Here is a 22683-nt window from a genome sequence, read left to right on the forward strand (position 1 = left end):
CTAGCCCAGAGACTGTTTCTTTTACGCAGTCGGAGAGCCGTAGAGCTGCCCCACACGCTTCACAGCTCCCGTCCAAAGCCTCAGTGAGGACATTTAATTCTACAACTCGACGGCCGCGAAGTGGAAATCTACTGCAGACTTCCGGATCACGCACTTCCTTTTCATTTACTTGTTTTTCGAGAGCAGACCTGGAAGTGTTAGCCGATTTGCGGCATTCTTATTACGAATAAAAGCTTTTGCTCCGCTAAACCGTCCCTTGTCTGTTCTTTTCACGCTAGCGGGAAGAACGGCCGCCATCTTGGATGTCGCAATGTTATGAACAGAAAAGGTTGCGCAGTGCAAAACGAGGGAATCACCCTAAAATCCGAAATCTGGATTTCCAAAATCCAGATTTTCCAATGAAAAGCAAAGATTTCTTTGAACGCGGTTTCTTATTTCTGATTGGCCATGACTTCCTCTCGACTCAGTTACCTAGCAACCACATTCGAAGTGGCGGACGGCTGTGGATTGAATACTGAAAGAATTGATGTCGCACTGTATAGTTAGGACGGTTGGTTTCGACAGCTGTGTTACATTTGGCAACCTTTTCTAAAAAAAAGAGTATTCTCCTCTTCACTCTGTACATCGGATGTGGGAAGTAACTTCAAACCCTCCTGGATGAAAATTCGAATTTATACTTCGACAGGTGAGGTCTAATAACAAGACTTTCAACTTATTCAATGTCTATGACATGTATCTTATTAGTACCACTGCGTACTTATCCTTTAACAAATGTTGAAAGAACTGATCACCAAGCAATGGATTGGTGGACAAAACAATGACCTCCAGTCCATTTACCTAACCTCGTTGAACAACTCAAAGTACATAGACCATGCAACCTTTTGATTTTTTCGTTTTGCTTTTTGTTAGTCACAACAAACACCACGAAATTTAGGCGATTATTTTAAATATTCTAAATTCTTCCATCGAAATATAGGGCAAAGACATTTAACCTCCCTCAGTATCGGTCATGAAGTGGGGCGAGAAATCGATAAAATGAGCTGTTTGGTCCTTCAGTGACGCGCGAGACGAGTACAGATATCACGCGATATTTGTACTTCAGAAATGTCCACGAAATTCGCCCGCACTGAAATAACAATTTGGCGTGTTGAATAATAATCTCTTATTAGACGTTTTGTTATGTAGTATCACTGAGCATTTTTAGTCGTTGTTTGTATTTGACTCGCCCTATGGGCTTGTTAAAATACAGCACAACTCCTAAAAATACTCAGCAAGATACTACACAAAAAACGTCTGACTAATAAGATATATTTATTATCCAATTGTGTTTTGAAGAGTACAAATAACGTGCAAGACAATTGCAAGCACAAATATCACGCGACATTTGTACTCCAGAAATATCTGCAAAATTCCCTCACACTGAAATAACAATTTAGCTTGTTGGATAGTAAATCTCGTCTTAGATGTTTTGTTGTGTAGTATCGCTGAGTAGTTTTTTACTCATTTTTTGTATTTTTACTTGCCCTACGGGCTCGTCAAAATACAGCACAACTTGTAAAAATACTCGATCAGCAATACTACACAGCAAAACAATATATGTATTGACTTACAGTGTGTACTAGAAACAAAATGTATCAAGAGCTTCATGAATTGAAATTTTCATTAATTCAATTTCTCAAATGTAAAACATATTTTGACGAGTGCTGCCACAGCTTGTATCAATTGAAAGTGTTTCTGTTCTGGTAAATTTAAGCTCCCTTAGATATAATTATACATTGTGTTTGTAAGGCCCTTTATTTATAAGCCCTTCTAAAACCTCTTACTAAGTTGTATATGCTCGTACTATTAATTAAACCAGCAGTCTTATACTGTTACACCGAGTATTAATGGTATTGTTTTCAGCAAAGTACTTGTGCATTTTGGGGTCAAAAGTCACTATAATGTGAATAAAACTAATCTACAGTACATGTACATTAGCATCAATGTTATCCAAGAAAAAAAAAAACACAGTCACTTATAAAACAAGATTGAAGAATGAAGTAGGCCATTTATTTATGAGCCCTTCTAAAACCCTTTACAAAGTTGTATATGCTCAGACTATTAATTAAACCAGCAGTTTTATACTGTTATGCTGAGTTAATTAATGGTATTGTTTTCAATGCAGTACTTGTATACAGACGTATTTGTTACATTTTGGGGTCCAAAAGTCACTATAATGTGAAATAATTAAACTGATCTGCAATTCATGTACATCAGCATCAATGTTATCCAAGAAAAAAACAGTTGCCAATAAAACAACATCGAGGAATGAATTAGGGGTCGAAATGGTGTGACATACATGCTGTACAGTTGTACATATATTTGGCTCAGACAGACAGCTCTCTTACCTCATCTTGATTTCTTTGTCCACATTTTGAGATTGCTTTAGCATTAACACCATATCTAATAGTGTTTTGTCCCCTGTACCATTTACGATACATGTTAGTTTTGCTGGTTGACTTTCTGATGGAAACTTTTATCACTGTTCATTGAGTTGTTTCTCTGACTGTTACAATTCTCATGTGTTGGTGTCATGGCAACCACATATTTATTATAGAAGTCAACACAGAAATTTTTATGTAATTTGAACCTTACTGGATTAAGCTTTCAGTAATGATGCTGGGCATCCCTATGACAACCCTTGTTGAAAATCTTTCCTTTTTAGCTTTTGGGGGCAAATGAGTTCATTGTTCTTAGTTTTTGCTCTGAATCTGGCTTCATGGCTCAGTAATCTCTCTCTTGGTACTTTAGTGTCCAGTCCACCTGCAAGGACTGTTTCATTGCTTACTTTTCACCTGCAGCTCAAATTGATTATTCATTGAAAATTTTTATTAGATTTGCTTCAAAATTTTGCCTATTTAAACATGTGGCTTTGTAGCTGATAAGTTGGTAGTAGACTGCTCAACTAGTATCTTGGAGGCAGGGGTTTGAATCCTTTCAAAGCCTGAATGTTTTCTGGTTTCGTTTCTGCAATTGCTTATAATAATTATATGAATTACAGTCAACTTGTGAGGATCGTTTCTTTGCTTGAATTTCATCTGCAGGTTAAATTTGCTTCATTAAAATTATATCTTTTGTGATAACTGAACAACAGTTAATCAGTCACATTTGCTGATAAGGATATGAAAAATTGAATTCATTTCCCTCGTGTTTTTGTTTTAGTTTAGTTTTGTTTTTTATAGCAGATGACACAATGTAAGTTGATGAAGAGTAGATGATTTGCCTGCACTTGTCTGTGATTTCTGTGAAGTACAGCCTTTGGAACCATTTGAAAAGGGTTCAAGTAAGTTTAACATCTTATAAAAGATCATTTCTTTATTAATTCCTTTTAAAATTTAGGAAATCCTTAACATCATCATGAGCATCAAGCCTCAAATAACTCTTTCGGAATTGTTGATGAAAGAGTATACATGTAGTCAGCTGTAGAAACGATTTTCAGTTCTAGCTGCAGTTAAACAACAATTAAAAAAACCATGACGTGTGTTTAACAACTTAATGACTCGCATGTATGCTTAGGCTGCAACTGAATTAATAAACAAAATTGGGTCCTTCACTAATTTCTTTCCAAGCTTACTAATACCAACATCATGCACCTGTGTTTATCTCGGACAGTTAAGTGTTCTGTTTATTATTGTCCTCGGTCAACCTGAGCAAAAAATGATCATCATCTTCCTCTACAATTTGTTATTTGAGCTTACTAAATACACCTTCCAAACACTCTGAGTAAAAACATGTATGACTTCAACATACTTAAATCTCCTCCGTTTTCTAAATGTCAAAATTAAGGAATAAAAGGGGTAAGTTTCTAAAGAAACTGTGGTGCTGCGTCAGTTGGTGTAACATGGTAATTTGGTTTTATCAACTAAGTTGAAATTGTAAATTGGCCACCACCGTAAAAGAGTTAAAAAGCTGACATTTGGAGCGTTAGCCCTTCCTGACAGAGCAAATGGGAGAATTGTGTGTTGTGTGTGTTTATATGCAGAAAGTGGAGCTTAAATGCTGGGTGGGAACTGGGTGACGAGAAAAAGAAGAATGAATTAGTAGGAATGAACAGCGTTCATTGACACTGCTTAGAATGACTATAGGTAGATAAAGTGTCTGGAGACTGGTTTTGATGTGTCCTTGTCATTCCTTTCTATGTCGCGAAGGAGTTCTCCGAATCAAATAGTTTGATGACAGCAGTCAGAAGACAAGAGTACTGTCTATTCTTTTTAAAGGAAGTAAAACTGAGTCGTATCTGTCTTCGCTTTTAAAAATATATCTTTTGAACGCTATTATTGTGTCTTGAGATCTCAAGAAAATAAAAAACACAATCAAGAGGTAAGAAATGGCCATTTTCAAAATCAACTCAGTAATCTTGCCACAAACCAACAACTCGCAATAACCATGTCGAGTGGTTCACAAGTAGCTGCTGCTCTGGCCTTTTAAAAAAAAAGAGATCATTATTTGCGTCAGTAAATACAGCATTTGTAGCATCTAATTGTCCAGGAAGATCATAATTGCCATTACAAAGCGTGGTCAATGTTGTTATTTCATAATGATGTACTTCTTACTGGCTGAGATAAAATTATATGGTTTTTCTTGTTTTAATTATAACAAAGCTGGAAGCCTCACTGCTTCGAATTCAACATTAAAATTTTAATAATTAAGAGAAAACATGAGCTTCAAGCTAAAAGTCTGAACTACTTTTTTGTTACATTCCAGCTTAATTTGTTCAAGTTGTTAAGCTTTAATTTAATTCTGTTCCAAATGTAATGAAATGAATTCAATTTCTCAAATGTAAAACATATTTTGATGAGTGCTGCCACAGCTTGTATCAAAGTGTTTCTGTTCTGGTAAATTTAAGCTCCCTTAGATATATACATTGTGTTTGTAAGGCCCTTTATTTATAAGCCCTCCTAAAACCCCTTACAAAGTTGTATATGCTCGTACTATTAATGGTATTGTTTTCAGCAAAGTACTTGTGCATTTTGGGATCAAAAGTCTCTATTATGTGAATAAAACTAATCTACAGTACATGTACATTAGCATCAATGTTATCCGAGAAAAAAAGAAAAACCACAGTCACTTGTAAAACAACATTGAAGAATGAAGTAGGGGTCAAAATGGTGTGACATATACATGCTGTACAGTTATACACAGGCTTAGACAAACACCAAGCTTGCATTTAGCTGTTACCTCAACTTAGTTTCTCTGTCCACAATTTTAGATTACTTTAGCATTAACACCATATCTAATAGTGTTTTCTCTCCTTTACTATTTACAATACATGTTAGTTTTGCGGGTTGACCTTCTGATGGAAACTCTTATCACTGTTTCTCACTGTTAAAATTCTCATGTGTTGGTGTCATGGCAACCACATAATTATTATAGAACACAAAGTTATTTTATGTAATGTGGACCTTATCAAAATACAATTTTAAGAGTAAAACTCACGATTTCCTCCTCCAGAGACTCGAAAAAAATATGACGATTATATTGATTTGTCTACTTTAATAGCACAACTATAAGACCCCAGCTTGTTCTGTTTTCTTGCCTTATCTTAAATGTATTAATGTAGTTTCAGGGCAGGAAACTTGGCCCGTCCGAACGTCGGAGACGGGTAACTTTTCCATTCGGACAAGGAAAAAGATGATCGAAGCTGTGCGATTGGACAAGTAAGGCCTAGCTTATACGTCGCGCCGCAGTCGAATTTAATTCAAGGTTCCACAAGCAATTGAATTTGACGATAGCGCGACGTCTAAAACGAATTAAATTCGTCTGGTAAATTGAATTCGTCCTTCACGTTTTACCCGTCTTGGTAAGACGGATAAAATAGCGATAACGCGTCTTCAGTTTTAACGTCCCACTAGCACCGCGTCGAATGAAATGCATACATTTTCTTAATGTATTTCAATTTATTTTGGCGAGCCCGCAGCGACCCGAGGCACTGCATTTGGGAAGAGAATTAAATTCGATCGTATTGATTTCGACGCATAAAACCACGCCACGGTTTACGTTGAAGGAACGAAGAATTTAATGGAATTAAATTGGTCTGAATTAAATTCGACTGAGGCGACGTATAAACTAGGCCTAAGTTGTAGAGCTCTAACGTTGCCTGACTTTGGACAAATAATAAATAATTTTTTCCCGTATTTTACAACTAAGAGCCTAGGAAATAAACTTTGTTTTCTTTTTGTGCAAGCTGTGTATTTGATTTCTTCGCTCAGCGTCGCCATTGATTTCCACTTAACTGGGGCATTGTTGAACTGATAAAAAAGGATTTTTGGAACCCTGAATTGCTGTTGCCGATTTTTTGGGACAAGTAGTTTTGTGGTTCGGACAAGTAAAATACACACTACACTTGTCCAAAGGGACAAGTGAATTGAAAAGAAAGTTTCCTGCCCTGAGGTGTAATTTGTCTAGAATTTTGAATCTCTTCTCTGTAAATCTTTTTTATTTGATATTTTTTTAATATATGTATTAAACACTGCCCGCTTCGACTAGCCTTTGCTGACTGCGGGCAGTGCATATTTCTTGTAATATTGTAATATGTCATTAAACTGTCATCAAAACTTTCACCTTACTGGATCAGGCATCTGCGGCAAAGTCAAACAATAAGCATTTTTCTTTATGATTCTCTAGAGTCAGGCAAGCAACTGTGGCGAGTTTTGAAAAGTGTAGAAGAAGTCTTGAGCATCAATTTACCCTCTGTTGGATCTATGACGAGGGAATATCGCTGAAATAGTCGACATTTTAAAATTTGCTACCATTACTCTGTCAGATGTTTTGTTTTTGAGAGCATTATTTTGTGATTAAGGTCCTTAAAACCCATGGATTAAAGTCAAATGAGAACTATCCATTGTTGATGACTTTGATTTATTCCAGCTCCCTGGCAGTTTTTAAATTTGCTTTTTTTTTTTTTTCTCTAATTGCCACATTGTTGGTCTTGGTCAGGCGGGCCAACTCGAGACGCTGAAAAAATGAGCCTGACCAGTAACCTTTTCTCCGCATCTCCTTAAAGTAGATTCTCATAGAAATTAGGCAAGACTAAGACATGAAAAGCTAAACGAAGAAAACATTATCAAAACCACCAAAGAGACGTATGCTTTTTTTAGGATGTACATAAAAGTTATGAATTCACCTGCCGACGTAAAGACAATGTTTATTTTTTTTCTCGTTTCAGACTGGCCGGATTCCTAGCAACTTGTCCGTATTTGTTTAAAGCCATTCTAGGTCCAGTAGGAAGAATAACAGCTGATATGCTCATAAGATACAAGATTTGTAAAGTTGGTACAATACGAAAAATTTACTACGGGGCAGGTAATACTTACATTTGTATATCTGTAAGTAGTTAGCAATCACTAAGGCCAGTAGCATAAACTATGGTTCTGTTAAGGCTCGCATATGATCGTCTTTGTCGCAGGGATTAGTAAAATTAGCATATGATCCGTCTGGCCCTGCTCGCGCAATCCCATAGAAAAGTGTACCAAAAGCTGACGTGTACAGGGCTGGACGGGTTGACGTGAGCCGGTCGGGAGAAAGCCATGCGGCTCTGGTTCTCTTGTACGCCTTTATTGCACAAAAAAACAAACCAACATTCTTTGCATTTGTTGCAAAAAAAAAAAAAAGTGACAACAGTGAAAAAAAAAAGAGAAAATAAGTAATGTTTTCGATGAATTGTGAGTTTCTTGTTCTGACTTGAGAAAATAAATGAAAATTTTTTTTATTGTAGGATCGTTTTTGTGGTATTTCGCGCGCGCCAGTCTATGGCGTTCCATTTAAGTCAAAACAAACTTTTCAAATTTTCAAAACTTATAGTCTGAGCGTATGTGGAGAGATGTATGCGGGCCATGCGTAAATCTCACTTGATAGTGGATGAAATTTTGACTTAAAGATTCACTTAAAGATGAATCTTCTCCGATTCTGTCCATAGGTTTATTAGCTGGAATATTTATAGTGGCAACAGGCTATATTTGGCTAAGGAGAACAAGTGTTATATTCCTGGTATTGGGTGTTGAATTTTCTGGTTTAAATGCTATTGGTTACGCTGTCGATCATTTGGACATTGCCCCACCCTTTGCATCAGCTCCTGGATTTATAACCCAGTAAGTTGACATGTATAAGAGGGACCTCAAGGAACCAACCACGCATGCTTTGTTTCGAAACTGAATCTGCACTTTTTCTGCCCTGTACATTCCACTGTTTACAATGGTAGTCCATTCCGCAAGCTTAAAGGCTGTAATTGTTTTTCTCATTTAGATACAAGAAGATTGGAGGATAGTGTTCTGGAACACACTTGTTAACGCCGTAATATTCTACACACAGCCTTGTTTAGGAGAACACCAGCCATGGGCATCACCTACTACGCAGGAAGATATAGACAAAGAGGAATAAGACTCCTAAGACTCACACAGAATGATACAGTGCTACAGTAGAAACTACGTGGCAAGGTGCAATGGTTACATGTTCCAGTATCACGGTGGCAAGCTGGTTCTAGTCCTTACTCTTTTGTTCCGTTTAATTAGTGCGAAGCAAAGAGCGAAGGAATACGTACCAACGTGTGGCTCATAGTGAGACGCAGTAATTCTACTTCATCATCCGACCGAGGCTAGGAGTTTGGCAGTTTGAAGGGCGTGATCAACAATTATGACTTTTTATACGATCAGTATCATCTTCGAAGTATGTCGACCTTAATTAAGAAAAAATATGAACATTTGGCCTCTATGAACAAACGTAAGATAAGTTTTAACTGAAGAATGAATCTTTAATCATCCTACTACTTTGCAGTATTTCTTTTCAGAGCGGTCCACATGTTCTGATCTGGGAGAGAATAGGGGAAAGCGTACTGACACTGCTGCGAAGAACCGTATTATCTTTAGCCGGGCTACCGGAATCTTTCGTCTCCAGGCTGCAAATGACGTGACTATGATTGTTACCTCTCGAAAAAAAGGATAACAGGCGGACAGTGATGTCCAAGATCCGTTCAGATAGTTAATCCATCATATAATTTTGCTTGAACACGATTGGTTTAAACGTCAGCGAATATGCACCAGTTAAGAAAGGAACTTATCAAACGTATTTATTTCATGGAGTTTTATTCTGAATGTTACATTATTTAGTCTCTGTTACGTAGAACCTGTCTCCTTCATCGGTGATAAAACTGTTAATAAAGAGTATTTCGCAAGAGAAAATACCTTTCACGTTACAGTACGCTACGGCTAGTTGAAACTCTGTTAATAATAATACTTGTCAGCAAGCCGACCAGATCTTTGTTTTGTACGTGAGAGGGAAAGGGAGGGCGAAAGGGCAGATAGAAAATAGAAGATGCAGAGAACCCATTGATGTCGTAACGATTCTGTCTCAACGATTCGGTTCCGTTTTATTTATTAATTTTTTTCATGTAATTCTCATTGTGTCTGATAACGATAACCGTACTAAAATAGCAGAGTTGTGTCCTATGCATTTTCCACATGTCAGAACTGATTGCACAGATCCTATCTCTCCCCCCTCCCCCCGAACACACAAAGAGTCTGCTTTAAGAACAATTTTCAAACTGTGCATGTTCTTGTAACAGGCATCAGGACCAGGGACTTTTCAGCTGCCCCTTTCCTCCGCGGACAATCGTGGAACATGCACGGGATTGACTTAAGAACCGAATTACGAAGTAAACCAATATCTTGCTTTCTCGGGGTTGACAGCAACATCTCGGTAATACCAATATAACAACTATTATTATCACGAAAACTCTCGAACAGTTTTGTATCCTTGATCAAGAGTCAGGTTTTCTGCTTTGCATAGTCTGTCCTGAGAACGTGACAGTCAACTATTGGGGTCAACGTACAGTTATTATTACGGTATATTCATCAGTATCGCTTGAGCATGGAGCACAAGAACGGAAACAAGGTATCAAGATTGCGTTAAGTCGAACGGAAAGCCAACCAAACAGTTTTAAATATTCCTATTTTCTTAAAAATGGAGTTCCGCTTTTAGCTATCCACAGAGGAAAAAGTTCCTTGTCAGTGATATTTTTACAGTGTCTAGCAATAAGATATATATATCTTATTATTAAAAACTAGATCATTGGATAATGCAATTCAAGACTTTTTATTGGCTTAGCCATTATGGTATATCAACCAACATACCATAATCTACAAATATGGCCATCGTAAGTGTCAGCTTAATAATAAAAGGGAGCTAAAAATTTAATAAAATTTTATACTTAATTTAACGTTTTTAATAAAACAATTATTCCACTCGCTCTTGTTGGATATGAAATGATTAAAGCCAACTCAGCGCTACGCGCTTCGTTGGCTATCTATCATCTCATATCCAACGCGCGCTCGTGCAATAATTGTTAATTAGACGTTTTGTTGTGTATTATTGCTGAGTATTTTTACGAGTTGTGCCGTATTTAGTAAAAATACTCAGCGATACTACACAATCAAACGTCTAATGAGTTATTTATTATCCAACCCGCCAAACTGTTACTTCAGGAGGCGGGACGGAATTGACGCGTTGTCGTGTTCCTGTTTCTATTTTCTTCAATAAATGAAAAAGTTTCCTACTCGTCAAGCTTTTTTTTCTTCGTTCGATTCAACTAATAAACTTAAATCTATATTTGCCATCCCATTCCGACTCTTTGTCGTCAGAAATATGATTCAAATTGTCCGCCATCTTTTTTCCCGTAACTTTAATCCAATTCTTCGCCTGCGCGATGCAAGAAAACCTGTCTAACCGGCTTTCTGGAGTACAAATACCGCGTGATATTTGTACTCGTCTTTGGCGTTATTTGTCCTCTATGAATTGTAGTTGGACAACAAAAACGGATAACTGAGATACAAGCATGAGAGCAATAGTTAAATTAATTCAACATAATAATACGTTCTTGGGCGGGACGTTTCAAAACATACGCTCATCAAAAGCATAACATTGACTCGTATAACGAGTGCTGTGCGCAAACTGAAGCACACGTTTAGCATTACGTAATCATTTCTGTATTACTTCGCTGTCGCCATTATCCGAAGTCATTTCTTCGTCAACAGAATCCTGAGGAGTGTCTTCAATCGGGAGGGTCTCGTGAAGATATTTGAGCAGGCCTCCATCAGCAAAGTCATCCACTGTGTGTCCCTGGCCAGTCATTACTCATCTAGCGGTCAGTAATCCTTCCACACCCACAGGACCCCGGGCATGGATACGACCTGTGCTGATACCTACTTTAGCAGCTAAATAAAATAATGATGTTTATTTAGTATCCTGTACCTTTGAAGGACTCGATGAATTCCCATCTCCGCTACCTATAGCAAGTTCCGCGACACACTATGCTCCTACGCAGGGCAAGAAGACCCACGATAATCAACAGGTAGAAAAACGGGCAAAGCACTGGAGCTATACCGGGGTTTCAAGGTTCTAATGGACTCACGGGTGTACCTGGAAGGTAGGAGTCCCGATGCGCGCATAATTTCCCCTCCCTTTGTAAAACGACCTTTTCAGGTCAACAACATTCAAATCTTCAGAATCACTTTTGGAAAACTGCCTAAATCCAAAGAATCGTCATGGCATTATATGTTTTCCGTGGCTAGATACTCCACTTGTTCGTCATTCTCCCCGCTTGAATGCAAACGCGTAAATATGCAGTATGAGCCATTTCACATAAGAGCGCGGAAATTCGTGACAGCGTCCCTATCCCTCTTCCCACCGCCTTTAAAAAATCCTACCTATGCGTATTTAATTAGATTAGCCCGTTCACTCCCAAGATATCATTAGCAATTCTCCTCACAGGCAGCCATACAAATAGATTGAAACTAGTTCGGAGAATTTGGTATTGGATCAATAAATAATTCCCTAAGGAGAAATTCTGGGGCCCGTTTTCCGAAAGTCCCATTAACTGAACAGGCCCGAAGCCATATTTTACAATCAAAATTTAGAGAATAGATTCGCAGGTTCTGGTACTCTAACCTGTACATTTTGTTCCTTTAGCTGATAGTTTTATTGCACAATTTACAAATCTTCTGAAACCCCACATTGAATAACAACATATTCCTCCTATAGGAAACAGTAGCCGCAAAAACAGAACAGCTTTACCGGCCCGTTAATTGCACTGTACCTTCGAGAAACGGGCCCCGAGTCAATGATGGAAGTTAAAGGTTTACAAGCTTCTAAATTCCAAATGATTACATAAAAAGAATACGAAAGGTGCCACGCTACACGAAGAACACTGGGAATGGAGGATGTCATCATCATTACGGTGTCAAAATAAGAAATCCAATCCCATAACTGCCGTAGTTGCGCGCCTGCAACCTGTTTCCCGGACCTCTGATATCTATGAGCAAAAGTATCCCTTTTTACCAATTAAGGATCGTCGCAGGTTACATTTTTTTTGCCTCAAGCCTCCCGAAAACTCGACAAGATTTTTATTTCCCTTCGGGATAATCTTTTAACCCTTCACACTCCATAACTAGAACCCTTGTTACCGGAACCGAAGCAAATTTCTCCTCCCATCGGGTTACTAATCAATTTTGCGCTCCACGAACTGAATCTTTTATTTTACCTAATTAACGGCAATTGTGTTCCTGTAATAGCTAAGCACACTGTTTCATACTTACCCAGGTCAAAGGTATACCCATCGGAAAATCTAGTGCTTGTGTTATGGAAGACACACGCACTATCCACAGCTTTTAGAAAGTGATTAGCAGTCCCCTCTAAAAATAAAATATTTTGATAAGGGGCTTTTAGTAATCGGTACAACGCAAACCATAAATGCATCTTGCGCGGCTTACAAATTTGTGAACTGAGCAATATGTAGTATAACATAGAAACTTGGAAAACATAAGTAAGCTGTCTATATTTTTCTGCGTTGCGCAGCTTACGTTCGCTTTAAGGATTCTACAAACAAACAAACAAACAAACAAACAAACAAACATACGAAACATCACAGTGTAGAGATGATGGCCAACAGAAATGACCTCTAAAAACGGACCTTACAATCATTGAAAGAAATGCCCCATACTGGAAACAAACGGACGTTGAATTGTTATAATGAAAACTTTAGCAAATGCTTAGTCAACATATGCGGCAAATTAAAATAGCGCGTGGCGTTAACATTGAAAGACTAATGTTTTTTACATGTAGCTAGCGGTGGATATTCACCTCGCTGCATAGCCACCCTCACTCGGTGAATAGCTCTTAAATATCACTTGAATTACCAAAAACACTGATATAATCTTCATCACACTGTCATAGCTCCGCGAAATCATTGCGATCAAAACAGAGCTGAGAAGAACCCTGATTACGAAGAGATTAAGTAAGATATTCTTACCATTATCAGTGATAATGACAGCGTGAGAGCTTCCAAATTGATGGATGCGATCAATGGCTTCCTCTGTAGTCCTGACTACTTCCACTGCACACTCTAACTCGCTGTGTTCTTTCTTCGTAGTCTTGGCCAGAGCCGGTGAAGTCTTGACCAACTTGAGTCCGGCGTGAACTATCACCTCAAAAGAAAATCAATTAAACAAACAAATAAAATTAATACGAGAAATAAGAACAAAATTAGCGAACGGGGTCAGTTGGTGAGTTGGTGGTCCTAATAAGGACGCACATTTTGTCCAGCATGAGTAATTAGCGAACTTACGTAGGTTAGCGACGAACAAAAAAAGCGTACTGATTGAAAAAAAAATAAACAAAAAAATGATAATAACAATAATAAAACAGCTTCGCACTTCAATTTCACTCAAAGCTGTGTTTTCATAGTTTTGTCAAATTTCGTGATTTTGACGCTTAAACGCATAGAGCGATGAAAAAAAAAAAAACAAAAACAAAGACCAAATAAATTCAATTGCGCAGAATAACACAAAAATTCATAACTTACTCCTTTTTCCCTGAGAGCTTTCAGCATGTGTTCCAGAAATGGTGACCTAATAAGATCCCTGAGGACTAAAAGAGTCTCCATAGCATTGCAAGCTGCAAGGTAGTCACATTTGGAATCCATTATTACAAAGGAAGAATAGAGTATACTGCAACCAAAATACAGACGATCGATGCCAAAAAATCAAGTTTAACAGATGTACCGTACGAGCATGATCACCCACAACGAAATGTTTGTCTCGGCAATCATTAAGCCAAAACGGAAAGCCATTGAAGAACGGTTTGGTTTAAGGATATTACCCATGAGATTTCGTTAAATATTCGTTGATGACCAACATTTTCAGCTTTGCTGGGCCGAATACGTTCTGCGCGTTTAAACATCTAGTTGAATAGCGAGAGTTATCAAATGGTTTTTGGGAAAAAAAGCCAAAATTTTCGTATTTCACGATCCTTGAAGTAAAGTAAATCCATGTGGTAAAGTTGATCCCCACACAAACACCACAAGTAGTATCGAGGAAGTTATCGCTGAAGATTGCAGAATGCGGGTTCTTGTCGCGTTAATCGCACCCGAATCAAGAATAATTGGTTAGAAGAATGCTGCAAGTTTTTTGGACCAATCACCGAGCGAAGTTAAGCACAACGAATGCAACCGTGGGTTATTACTACTTCCAATTAAAAATCAAGTAGAATCGGCAATGAAACGCTTTTTCACCAAGCATGAGGTATAATAATGAGTTATATAATGCTCACCAATCTTTGTGGCCATTTCAAGATCTGCATCTTTGTCGACATACACGTGGCAAATTCCTTAAGCATGCCAAGAACAGGAATTTCTTTGCTCTGTCTGAATGCGCTCAATCATCTCACTGGAGCCTCGAAGGATGATTACATCCACGTATTTACCCAACTGATTAAGATGATTTACCTCTTCTCGAGTGCTGACCTAACAGTAAGAATAACATGTACACAGTCAGTATATAAAGACTACAGGACTGACACGGGTGTGATCGGCTCACAGAGTTCGATCACAGATCTGTGGCACGGCTTCTACGAGAAATGATCGCCGGTGAGAAGGGAGAGGAGGTTTGGGAAGGGTAGACGCCAAACTTTCCCAATTCAACGCTCTTCGTACCATCGCGCTTCATTTATTAGAGAAATTTCCACTTGAGTGTGAAAAGAAATTCGGAATTGTCTTCATCTTGGTTTAATTTACTGCGCCTCGTCATTGGTCCAGAAAACTCGTACCACTTCCTCGACCAATCGGATCCAAAACTACAACCAGAGGCGAGATGGTCGCTCAAACGTTTGCTTTTTTTTATTTGAGCCGTCATTGGCTCCTTGTGATTACTTGAGTTTTGTTTTACGATACCCAATCGAAAAGCGGTCTGAGAGAACTTCTGGAACAGGGTACCCACTTTGCTTATTCATGTTTTGGAAAGCAAAAGAATTGCGAAGTTCATCCCTGAGTAATTACTGAGAGCATCGAAGACATACTGAAACCTAATTAGTCCACATTCAGTGTGCGAAGTGAATTGCAAGGCAGTAAAACTCTGAATCAAAGTCAATGGCTGCGAGGAGGTCAGTCAATGTTAGTCAATAGAAAGTTTAAATTGAGAGCAGAAAATTGATGTATGAAAAGTTTATAAGGGCCCGTTTAATGTTTTAATCCTTCAGAAAAAGTTACTGCTGCCGGTTTACTATCACGAAATTATTTGACTCTCTCTACAAATGACAGTAAAAATTGTAAACATTTACTGACGTCTGTTGAGGCGAAAAAAACAACAAGGATGTTGGATTAGTGTCAGCTGATCAGCCTAAGCACCGTCACAAAACTTACCAAACTAACAGCTTGGGGGAGGGGGAGGGGGGAACGTACATGGACAAAGCCTCTGCAACAAGACTGTGAAGACATCTGTTGCTGTGATAAGCTTCTTTACCACCATTCAGAAGCAAACCGTTGCCTGTGCTGATGGCTAAACAGGCCACCTTGGAGAAAAAAATTCCAGCTTATGAAGAGACAAATACATGAACAAACAAAACCAGAGGGAAAAAATCCCTTTCGTTTTTTATGGGTAAGGCTCAAAATCCCTGGTTTTATAAAAGCAGGATTTTTATGTTTTCAGATTACTTTGGATCAAGAAGAAGTCAACAGGAACACACAAAAAAAGAAAAAACAAAACAAAACAAAACGAACGAACGAACGAACGAACGAACAAATACTTTTCATATCTAAACACCAGGTAAGTCAACTTCTAAATCTTACAATACTTTGTAAGGAATAGGATGAGAAACATTTAAACCCACTACAGCTGTACCTGCACTAAAGCAGCTGGGCAAGATCCAAAAATCACAAGAAGCACTCCAATTGGAACAGTTTGTTGTTTCAGCTTTCAACCATAAGCGATTTTGGTTCGTTTTAGCACACGACCCAAGGTGTTGTGCGAGGAATTCGCAATCTGTCTCAGTCCCTGAGAAAGGTTTTCAAGTTTGGACGGACGGTGTCAAAAGTAATCTGTCCATCATAAGGGCACTTAAGTGTCTCTCAAACCGAGCATAGTCCAGATCTTTGAAGTTTGCATCTAGAATTTGATCCTTGCGTTCGATAAGAAGGTCGGCTAATTTGTAAATGATTCTGACCCGCTAGACAAAACACGTAAAAGAAAAACAAAGGCGCATCATTTAAACTGCATTACTGCGCGTGACGTTTGAATGTTGAAATGATACATGAGGCGCGAGAAGACTCAGCTTGAAGTCGTGCTCTAAACCTAGGCCGAGGCAATAAGAGATGGTGGCAAAAGCCGAACACTACCCCTCAACCAAAGGGAATTCTGGGTTATTTTGGTCAAACATCTCGTCGACAACTATTCCGTGCATTTTCCGCTAGATCGAGCTATGAAAAAAGCGATTTAATAAGAGAAACCTAAAAACACATTTACGCAGAAAAAAAGGAAAGCAGAATTACAGTAAGCAATTCTATAAAACTAGTATATCCCGAGAAGGTGCAAATTTACAGTCACAGGATCAACCTGGACCACTTGGAATATCATCACGCGCGAGTTACCACAAATTTTCAGGAGGGAGGGGGGAATGGGGGAAGTTACTGAAAGGCTTAACCAGACACTGTAATCACTAAAAACACTCGGTATCTAGTTTAGGATGCACACTGAATGAAAACGCTGATATGGCATTTTTACAAAAACTGCCCCCAATCTGGCAACTAAAATCAATAATTTCACAGAACCCTATGTGGACATCCCAATCTCCTCTTTAATTGTTTGATTTCAGGATCCTGTCCCTCCAGCGTTTCTTAATATTTAAGTTAAGGTCGAGATCAACTCTGTATCAGATAGCCATTAGAGTTTGAGAATTCTAAACATAAAAGTATCGCAATCAAGTCTCGATCTAATATAAAGCGCTCTCCGATTGGCCTGCTGCCTTAAGTTTCCAACCAATCACTATAAGGTAAACTACAACATGACGATGACATGGACAAGGTACAATCTGACGTACCTGCCGCAGCCTGATTCTCTACAGATGGCCCTGGTTCGTCGACCATAGTGAAGAATGCTCCAACTTTTCGGCTATTCAGAACTTGACGAATGACGTAATCACTTCCTGTACCATTGGCTATAACTACACTCGTAGCGCTCTTTAGTGCCCAGGCTGCAGCCTGAACAGTCATAAAGAAGGTAAAATTAAAACGGTTAAGTTACGAGAGTTGAACTTAAATTCATCGTTATTTTGTAAGCCTTTTTCTCTGAGAGCAAATCGCAGAAGACACGCCATGCGAAACTGTTTCGATCTCTTTTTCCCAAAGATTCAAACGCAAACTTGCCTTTGTAAAGGAATCATAACACGATTTATGACTCGTACTAAATTTAGCATAAAGTCCCGTTCCCACCGTGCTGTGACTTTCTGTCATCGTTCTGCCTTGCGTCCACACTTATCCGAAAGAATTCTCCACTGAAAACAGAGAGTTTTAAACTACAGATAATTTTCAAAACGGCACTATAGGCCATACGGTAACTAAAATGTACTCAGAGAATAATGTAACTGTGTACGGGTAGTCCAAAATTGAAAGGATTTGGCTACATATAAATTTCAGTATCTGTCTGTCTGCCTTGAAGTTTACCTCAAGATTCAGTATCTTTCTCGTTTGTACTTTTTTGTGATTGTATTGAATCAAAAAGACTGCTGTTTCACCATGTTTTTGAATGACAACTCGTTGCTTGCGAATGGGAATTTCAATGCTGCGTTCCAATAAAATTTACCTGACCTCGCCTTAAGAGTATCCGGTGCTCTAACAATCCTCGCTCATGGACGGTCAATTTTCTAAAGTTCCCCCTTCATACTCTTTGCAAACTTGTTTGAGACTATTGGAAGTACAAACCTTCACTTTAGACTCCATGCCTCCCCTGCCAACACGTGACTTTTCTCCGAATTTAATATTACTGACGTCCGCTGGCCTAAATGTGTCTAGAAGGCGAGACTCAGGCAAGTCGGGAGGGCCGCTGTTAATGCCTTGTACACCTGATAATATCAACAGCAAATCTGACTTCAGTTCCACTGTTAGCAAGGAAGATAAACTATCATTCTCCTTTAAACTTATCACCTGATGAAAACAATGAGAATCGAATCTTCTTTAAGAACAGTGGAATAACAGTCACGTTATTATGAAATTCACATTTACGTTGAAGCTTAATAGTTCATACATTCATTCATTCATTTACAGTAACATCAGGAAGTCACCGAGGAAAGTTAAGCAAAACCCCACAGCAATTCCGTATTAATTTCAGCACACAATTGAAAATTGGTCTAAAATTTTATCTACAGCTAAGATTCCCGGCTCATCCTCGATGTAAAAACCTGTGAAGCTCACAAGTGACGTAAAACAAAGACAACAAAACATTATAAACTATAGCGTACAGCAAAACAATACCTCATGAAACAAAGAAACCCTCGTCAGGTTTTTACCCCGAGGATGAATTAGATTCCTACATGCTTAGAACACCTGCAGATTTGTATCTGTCATGTTGAGGATACAGTGATTGCTCTCAATTTTGTCAGTGGCTATTTGCTGGATCAAAAAAGTGCACAATTTGTTTTTATCAGTAAAAAGTTTTCCACGCGTTTTTTTCATTCCAAATTGCATCCAATGTCGTTTGATTACCGATAAATAGATGTTGAGAATTTGAGAGTTTATAGCGTCACATCAAGCTAAAAACTCTCTGACTGATAAGTAATGTCTGCAGCTCCTACGATCTGATGAACACTGAATGCTGGTTAACCCTGCGGGTGACAAGCATCTAATTCTTCTTACAATATGACGGCTGAATCAAACATTACAGTACTGAGAATAAAGCAAATGATCACCAACTGCAGAAGCTACTGATCATTCAACAAACTCTCCTAGTCAGTACCGCACTGGTGAACAGTGTGGAGAATTTGCTTACTGATATTGTAAGGACAAGATATCTGTCAATCTCTTCTAAAAGTCCATTGACTAAGATTATAAACAAGATTTTCACTACTAGGCTGATTTCTGTAACAAAATTTCAAAGTTTTTTCACTAGAAGAACAGCTCGTAAAGAGTGTATTTTGTATGACTGTTTACAATGAGCATGCAACAAGGCTTTGGAATCAACATAAACATAGACATATTGACAGGAACAGCAAACAATCCTATGAGTGAGATTAATTCAGACCAAGACAGAGTCACCAAGGAAACTAAAGATAAATTGTGATAAATTGTGCTTAGAATTGGTGGACCCTAAAGAACTCCAAGAAGTGATCAACATGTAACTTCCCCCAATAATATTCAATAATATCCAGCTAACAGGTAAAGAGAATACTCAAAACTTATCAAGTAGAATTTGTGATTGTGATCTAACACCAAATTCTTGTAACTAATTTACAAGGAAATGTGTAGCAGCTAGAGGGGAGAATTAGCAATCAGATCTTAGGATTAATGGTTAAAAGCTAAAAATGCCACAATGCAGCTATGTACTAATGCCAAAAAATGCATGGCAAGCTAAAATACTAGGTCAATCTCCAATATGCCAGAGCATAATTTAAACATTTCACTCGCTGATCCACAAATTAAAGGTAATGTTCTCAAAGTTTGACAATAAAATAAACATGTACATGCTATACTTCAATTGGGCCTCTCAAGTTTAAGGAAACTGCTAAAATTAATACATATTTTTTAGGGTTCTTGGAATTGATAATAACCCGGAAACAGATGGTAAAGTTTCAACATTAAATTTTTGTCTTCACTGACTACAACTTCTTGTGCCAACTAACCTCTCTAAATGGTGCTAAGTAACTGAATTAGGGATTTGTGATTGAAAATGTTACTTACCGGTGCCCAGGCCATCTTATCAAGTCGTGAGAAAAGTGCATGTAAGAGAAGGAGACAGTGACAGTGTTAGTAAGAAAAGTCAATTGTCTAGCGTTTAACTACATTCTCACTGAGCTAAATTCTACATAAAACTTTGTTTTAAGTTGAACTGTTCAACAAAATTTTATTTAGGTTGTCTATGATGATGAGTTTCATGTTTTTTGGCTACTCTGTTCATACAATTGGACAATTTCTTTGGTTCCTTTGGCATGGCAATTCCACAATAATGTAGAAATAGCTTACTCATCAGCTTTCTGACGACCCTGTCCAATCATTTTCAGTTCCACTTCATTATGTGGCTACCAACAAGTCCTCCAGTACATGGAGAATCTTAGAAGAATAAGTTACATGTATGCAACTGGGATCAAGTGGATGGGTGGTGCACACTGCCTCTTTTTGCAATTTGAGCATAATGAAGAACAAACAAGTCTGAGTAATTATGAAGAATAACTTATACATGAGGTATCAAGTGGAACGATAGGTGCATGCATACTGTCCCATGCACTAAAAACAAAACAGAGATGTACAGCCCAAGAAAACTTGAATGAAACTACAGCAACGGATGAGTGTATCTAGAAATTTTTTACGCTGTCTTTCCCCCTCACCCAACCCCTCCAGAGACAGTGACATTTTACCACTAAGCCAGGGGAAAGGGCACAGCCTTTCATCCTATGCTCCCCATTTCCCAATTGCTATAATATCCAATAATAAAATTGTTCCATTAATTACCACAGAGTATAATTAAGAATTATTCGCCGAAGGAGAGGTGAATATCATCAAATAATCCCCAAGACGAAGTAGAGGGGATTATTCCACAATATTCACCGAACCTGAGGTGAATAATTGTTTAAGTATAATTTCAGAGCTGAACAACGGAGAAAATTCTAAAATCATAACATTTTAGTAACATTTACTAACATTTTATTTTAACATTTTATATAAACCATGCAGAGCGGTTTATATAGCGTCATATAAGGAACCGCTCGACCAATCAGATTGTTGGAAACTCTTTGCTCAGCTCTGAAATTATACTAACAACAATTAGAAATTATTCATCCACTTTTAATAAAGTTTTAAATTATTCTGAATTTTCATGGTTTATGCTGCCTAATTGGAAGTTGACTCAGAGATTATTTCGTAAAGTGATTGAAATCTTTACCTCACTTAGAAGATTTTTCCTGTGAGCTGATATCAACTTAGATTTTTGAGCCTCACTAAGCTCTGAAACATCTGGGGCCTTTAAACTTTCTGCTTTTCCTTTGAACTCATCTTTTTCTGCAGATGTCATGTCATGCCACTTCTTGGCAGCTTCTTTGTTCTTTTGAGGCAAAGACAATTTCTTGCACTCATCTAGCAAAAAAAAAAATTAAAGTTTTCATTTCCACAGAATATCAATTGAATTAGTTTGATTATTATAGTGTCACTGCATGATTTTCAGTTTCCTCAGCAATCAAAGATCTAACTTAAATTGAAAATAAATTAATCAACCACTCTATTATGTTGTCAAAGGTTAAAAGAAGCTGAGGATGAAAACCCTTTTGGGTTACAATATAGAGCTCTGTTGGACCCCCACCCTTGCAAGTACCCCTCCTGGGGTTTAGAAACATTTGACAAAACCACTGTCCATTATTGATTTAAATCTGGTATTCTGGCACCAAAATAAAACTAACATCCAGCAGACAAAGTTAGGAGAGAAAGCTACAATATTCATTTCTTAGAAATAATTCACTGGTAGAGGTTTATTAATGATACCCATAGACGTACAGGCACCCTTGCACTTGGAGGGGGGGACTGTGACCTCCATGCCTGAAAAAATTACACAATTTCCTAATGTGTTAGCATTAAACTGATGCAGAACTGCCTTAAAATTGATTCTACTGTTGCCTGAATTCTAAGCATTTTGCCTGACAAATGCTGAAAAATTCTTTGAAATGGGGGAGGAGGGGGGGGATTTGCAAACCCATCCCCCAGGATTGTAATGCCTCTAATGTTACCCTATAATTATTTTAGCAATGGTCTATAATAGTTACAATGCATGTAAATAATTTGTTCTTTGTTTGAAAACATTATCAGGCCTCTCACCTGACTTGAAATACTCTGAACAGAACATGTTGTAGGAGTGTGAGCCACGTCACCAGAACCCGTTGGAATCTTAATTGGCTTTGGAGCTGCTTGTACTCCAGAACTTATCTTTTCCTTTTGTCTAGCATTTCCAATCCATTTCTATATAAATGTATCACATTAAAATAAAGTATTTCAAAATGCCTTAAGCTACAATAGCAACCCTTCCCTTTTTGCCTTCTTTCCCTTGCTGGCCCCATAGAGGCCCAGCCAGGGTAAATTCCTACAAGGGATATGGCCAAAAAAGTAGTGATAGCATAATATATGAAAGTCTGAAA

The 22683-nt window shown here is 38.0% G+C and overlaps 1 protein-coding gene and 1 pseudogene across 4 annotated transcripts; one reads left to right on the forward strand and one right to left on the reverse strand.

Annotated features, from left to right (window-relative positions):
• Positions 1-488: 488 nt before the first annotated feature.
• On the forward strand, positions 489-10585 carry LOC148743185 (vesicular glutamate transporter 2-like). 3 transcript variants are annotated; one of them, XM_088763506.1, is made up of 6 exons: positions 489-685; positions 3222-3322; positions 5600-5696; positions 7205-7341; positions 7955-8126; positions 8281-10585. In XM_088763506.1, exons 3-6 carry the CDS (start codon positions 5671-5673, stop codon positions 8300-8302), a joined length of 357 nt encoding a protein of 118 aa, XP_088619632.1. In that variant the 5' UTR covers positions 489-685; positions 3222-3322; positions 5600-5670; the 3' UTR covers positions 8303-10585. The 3 variants fall into 3 exon arrangements, with proteins under 3 accessions (XP_088619632.1, XP_088619640.1, XP_088619635.1); XM_088763514.1 differs by having other exon boundaries at positions 8347-10585; XM_088763509.1 differs by having other exon boundaries at positions 3225-3322.
• Positions 10586-10857: 272 nt separating this feature from the next.
• On the reverse strand, positions 10858-22585 carry LOC148743186 (delta-1-pyrroline-5-carboxylate synthase-like; annotated as a pseudogene). Its single transcript, XR_015997042.1, has 9 exons — positions 22367-22585; positions 21444-21634; positions 20246-20260; positions 18275-18496; positions 17395-17554; positions 13889-14067; positions 13337-13511; positions 12624-12719; positions 10858-11243 (listed from the first exon to the last, which is right to left on the reverse strand). The product of XR_015997042.1 is annotated as a delta-1-pyrroline-5-carboxylate synthase-like (transcript).
• Positions 22586-22683: the final 98 nt, after the last annotated feature.

The sequence above is a fragment of the Stylophora pistillata genome, chromosome 1, assembly GCF_964205215.1.
Source record: "Stylophora pistillata chromosome 1, jaStyPist1.2, whole genome shotgun sequence".
NCBI lineage: Eukaryota > Metazoa > Cnidaria > Anthozoa > Scleractinia > Pocilloporidae > Stylophora > Stylophora pistillata.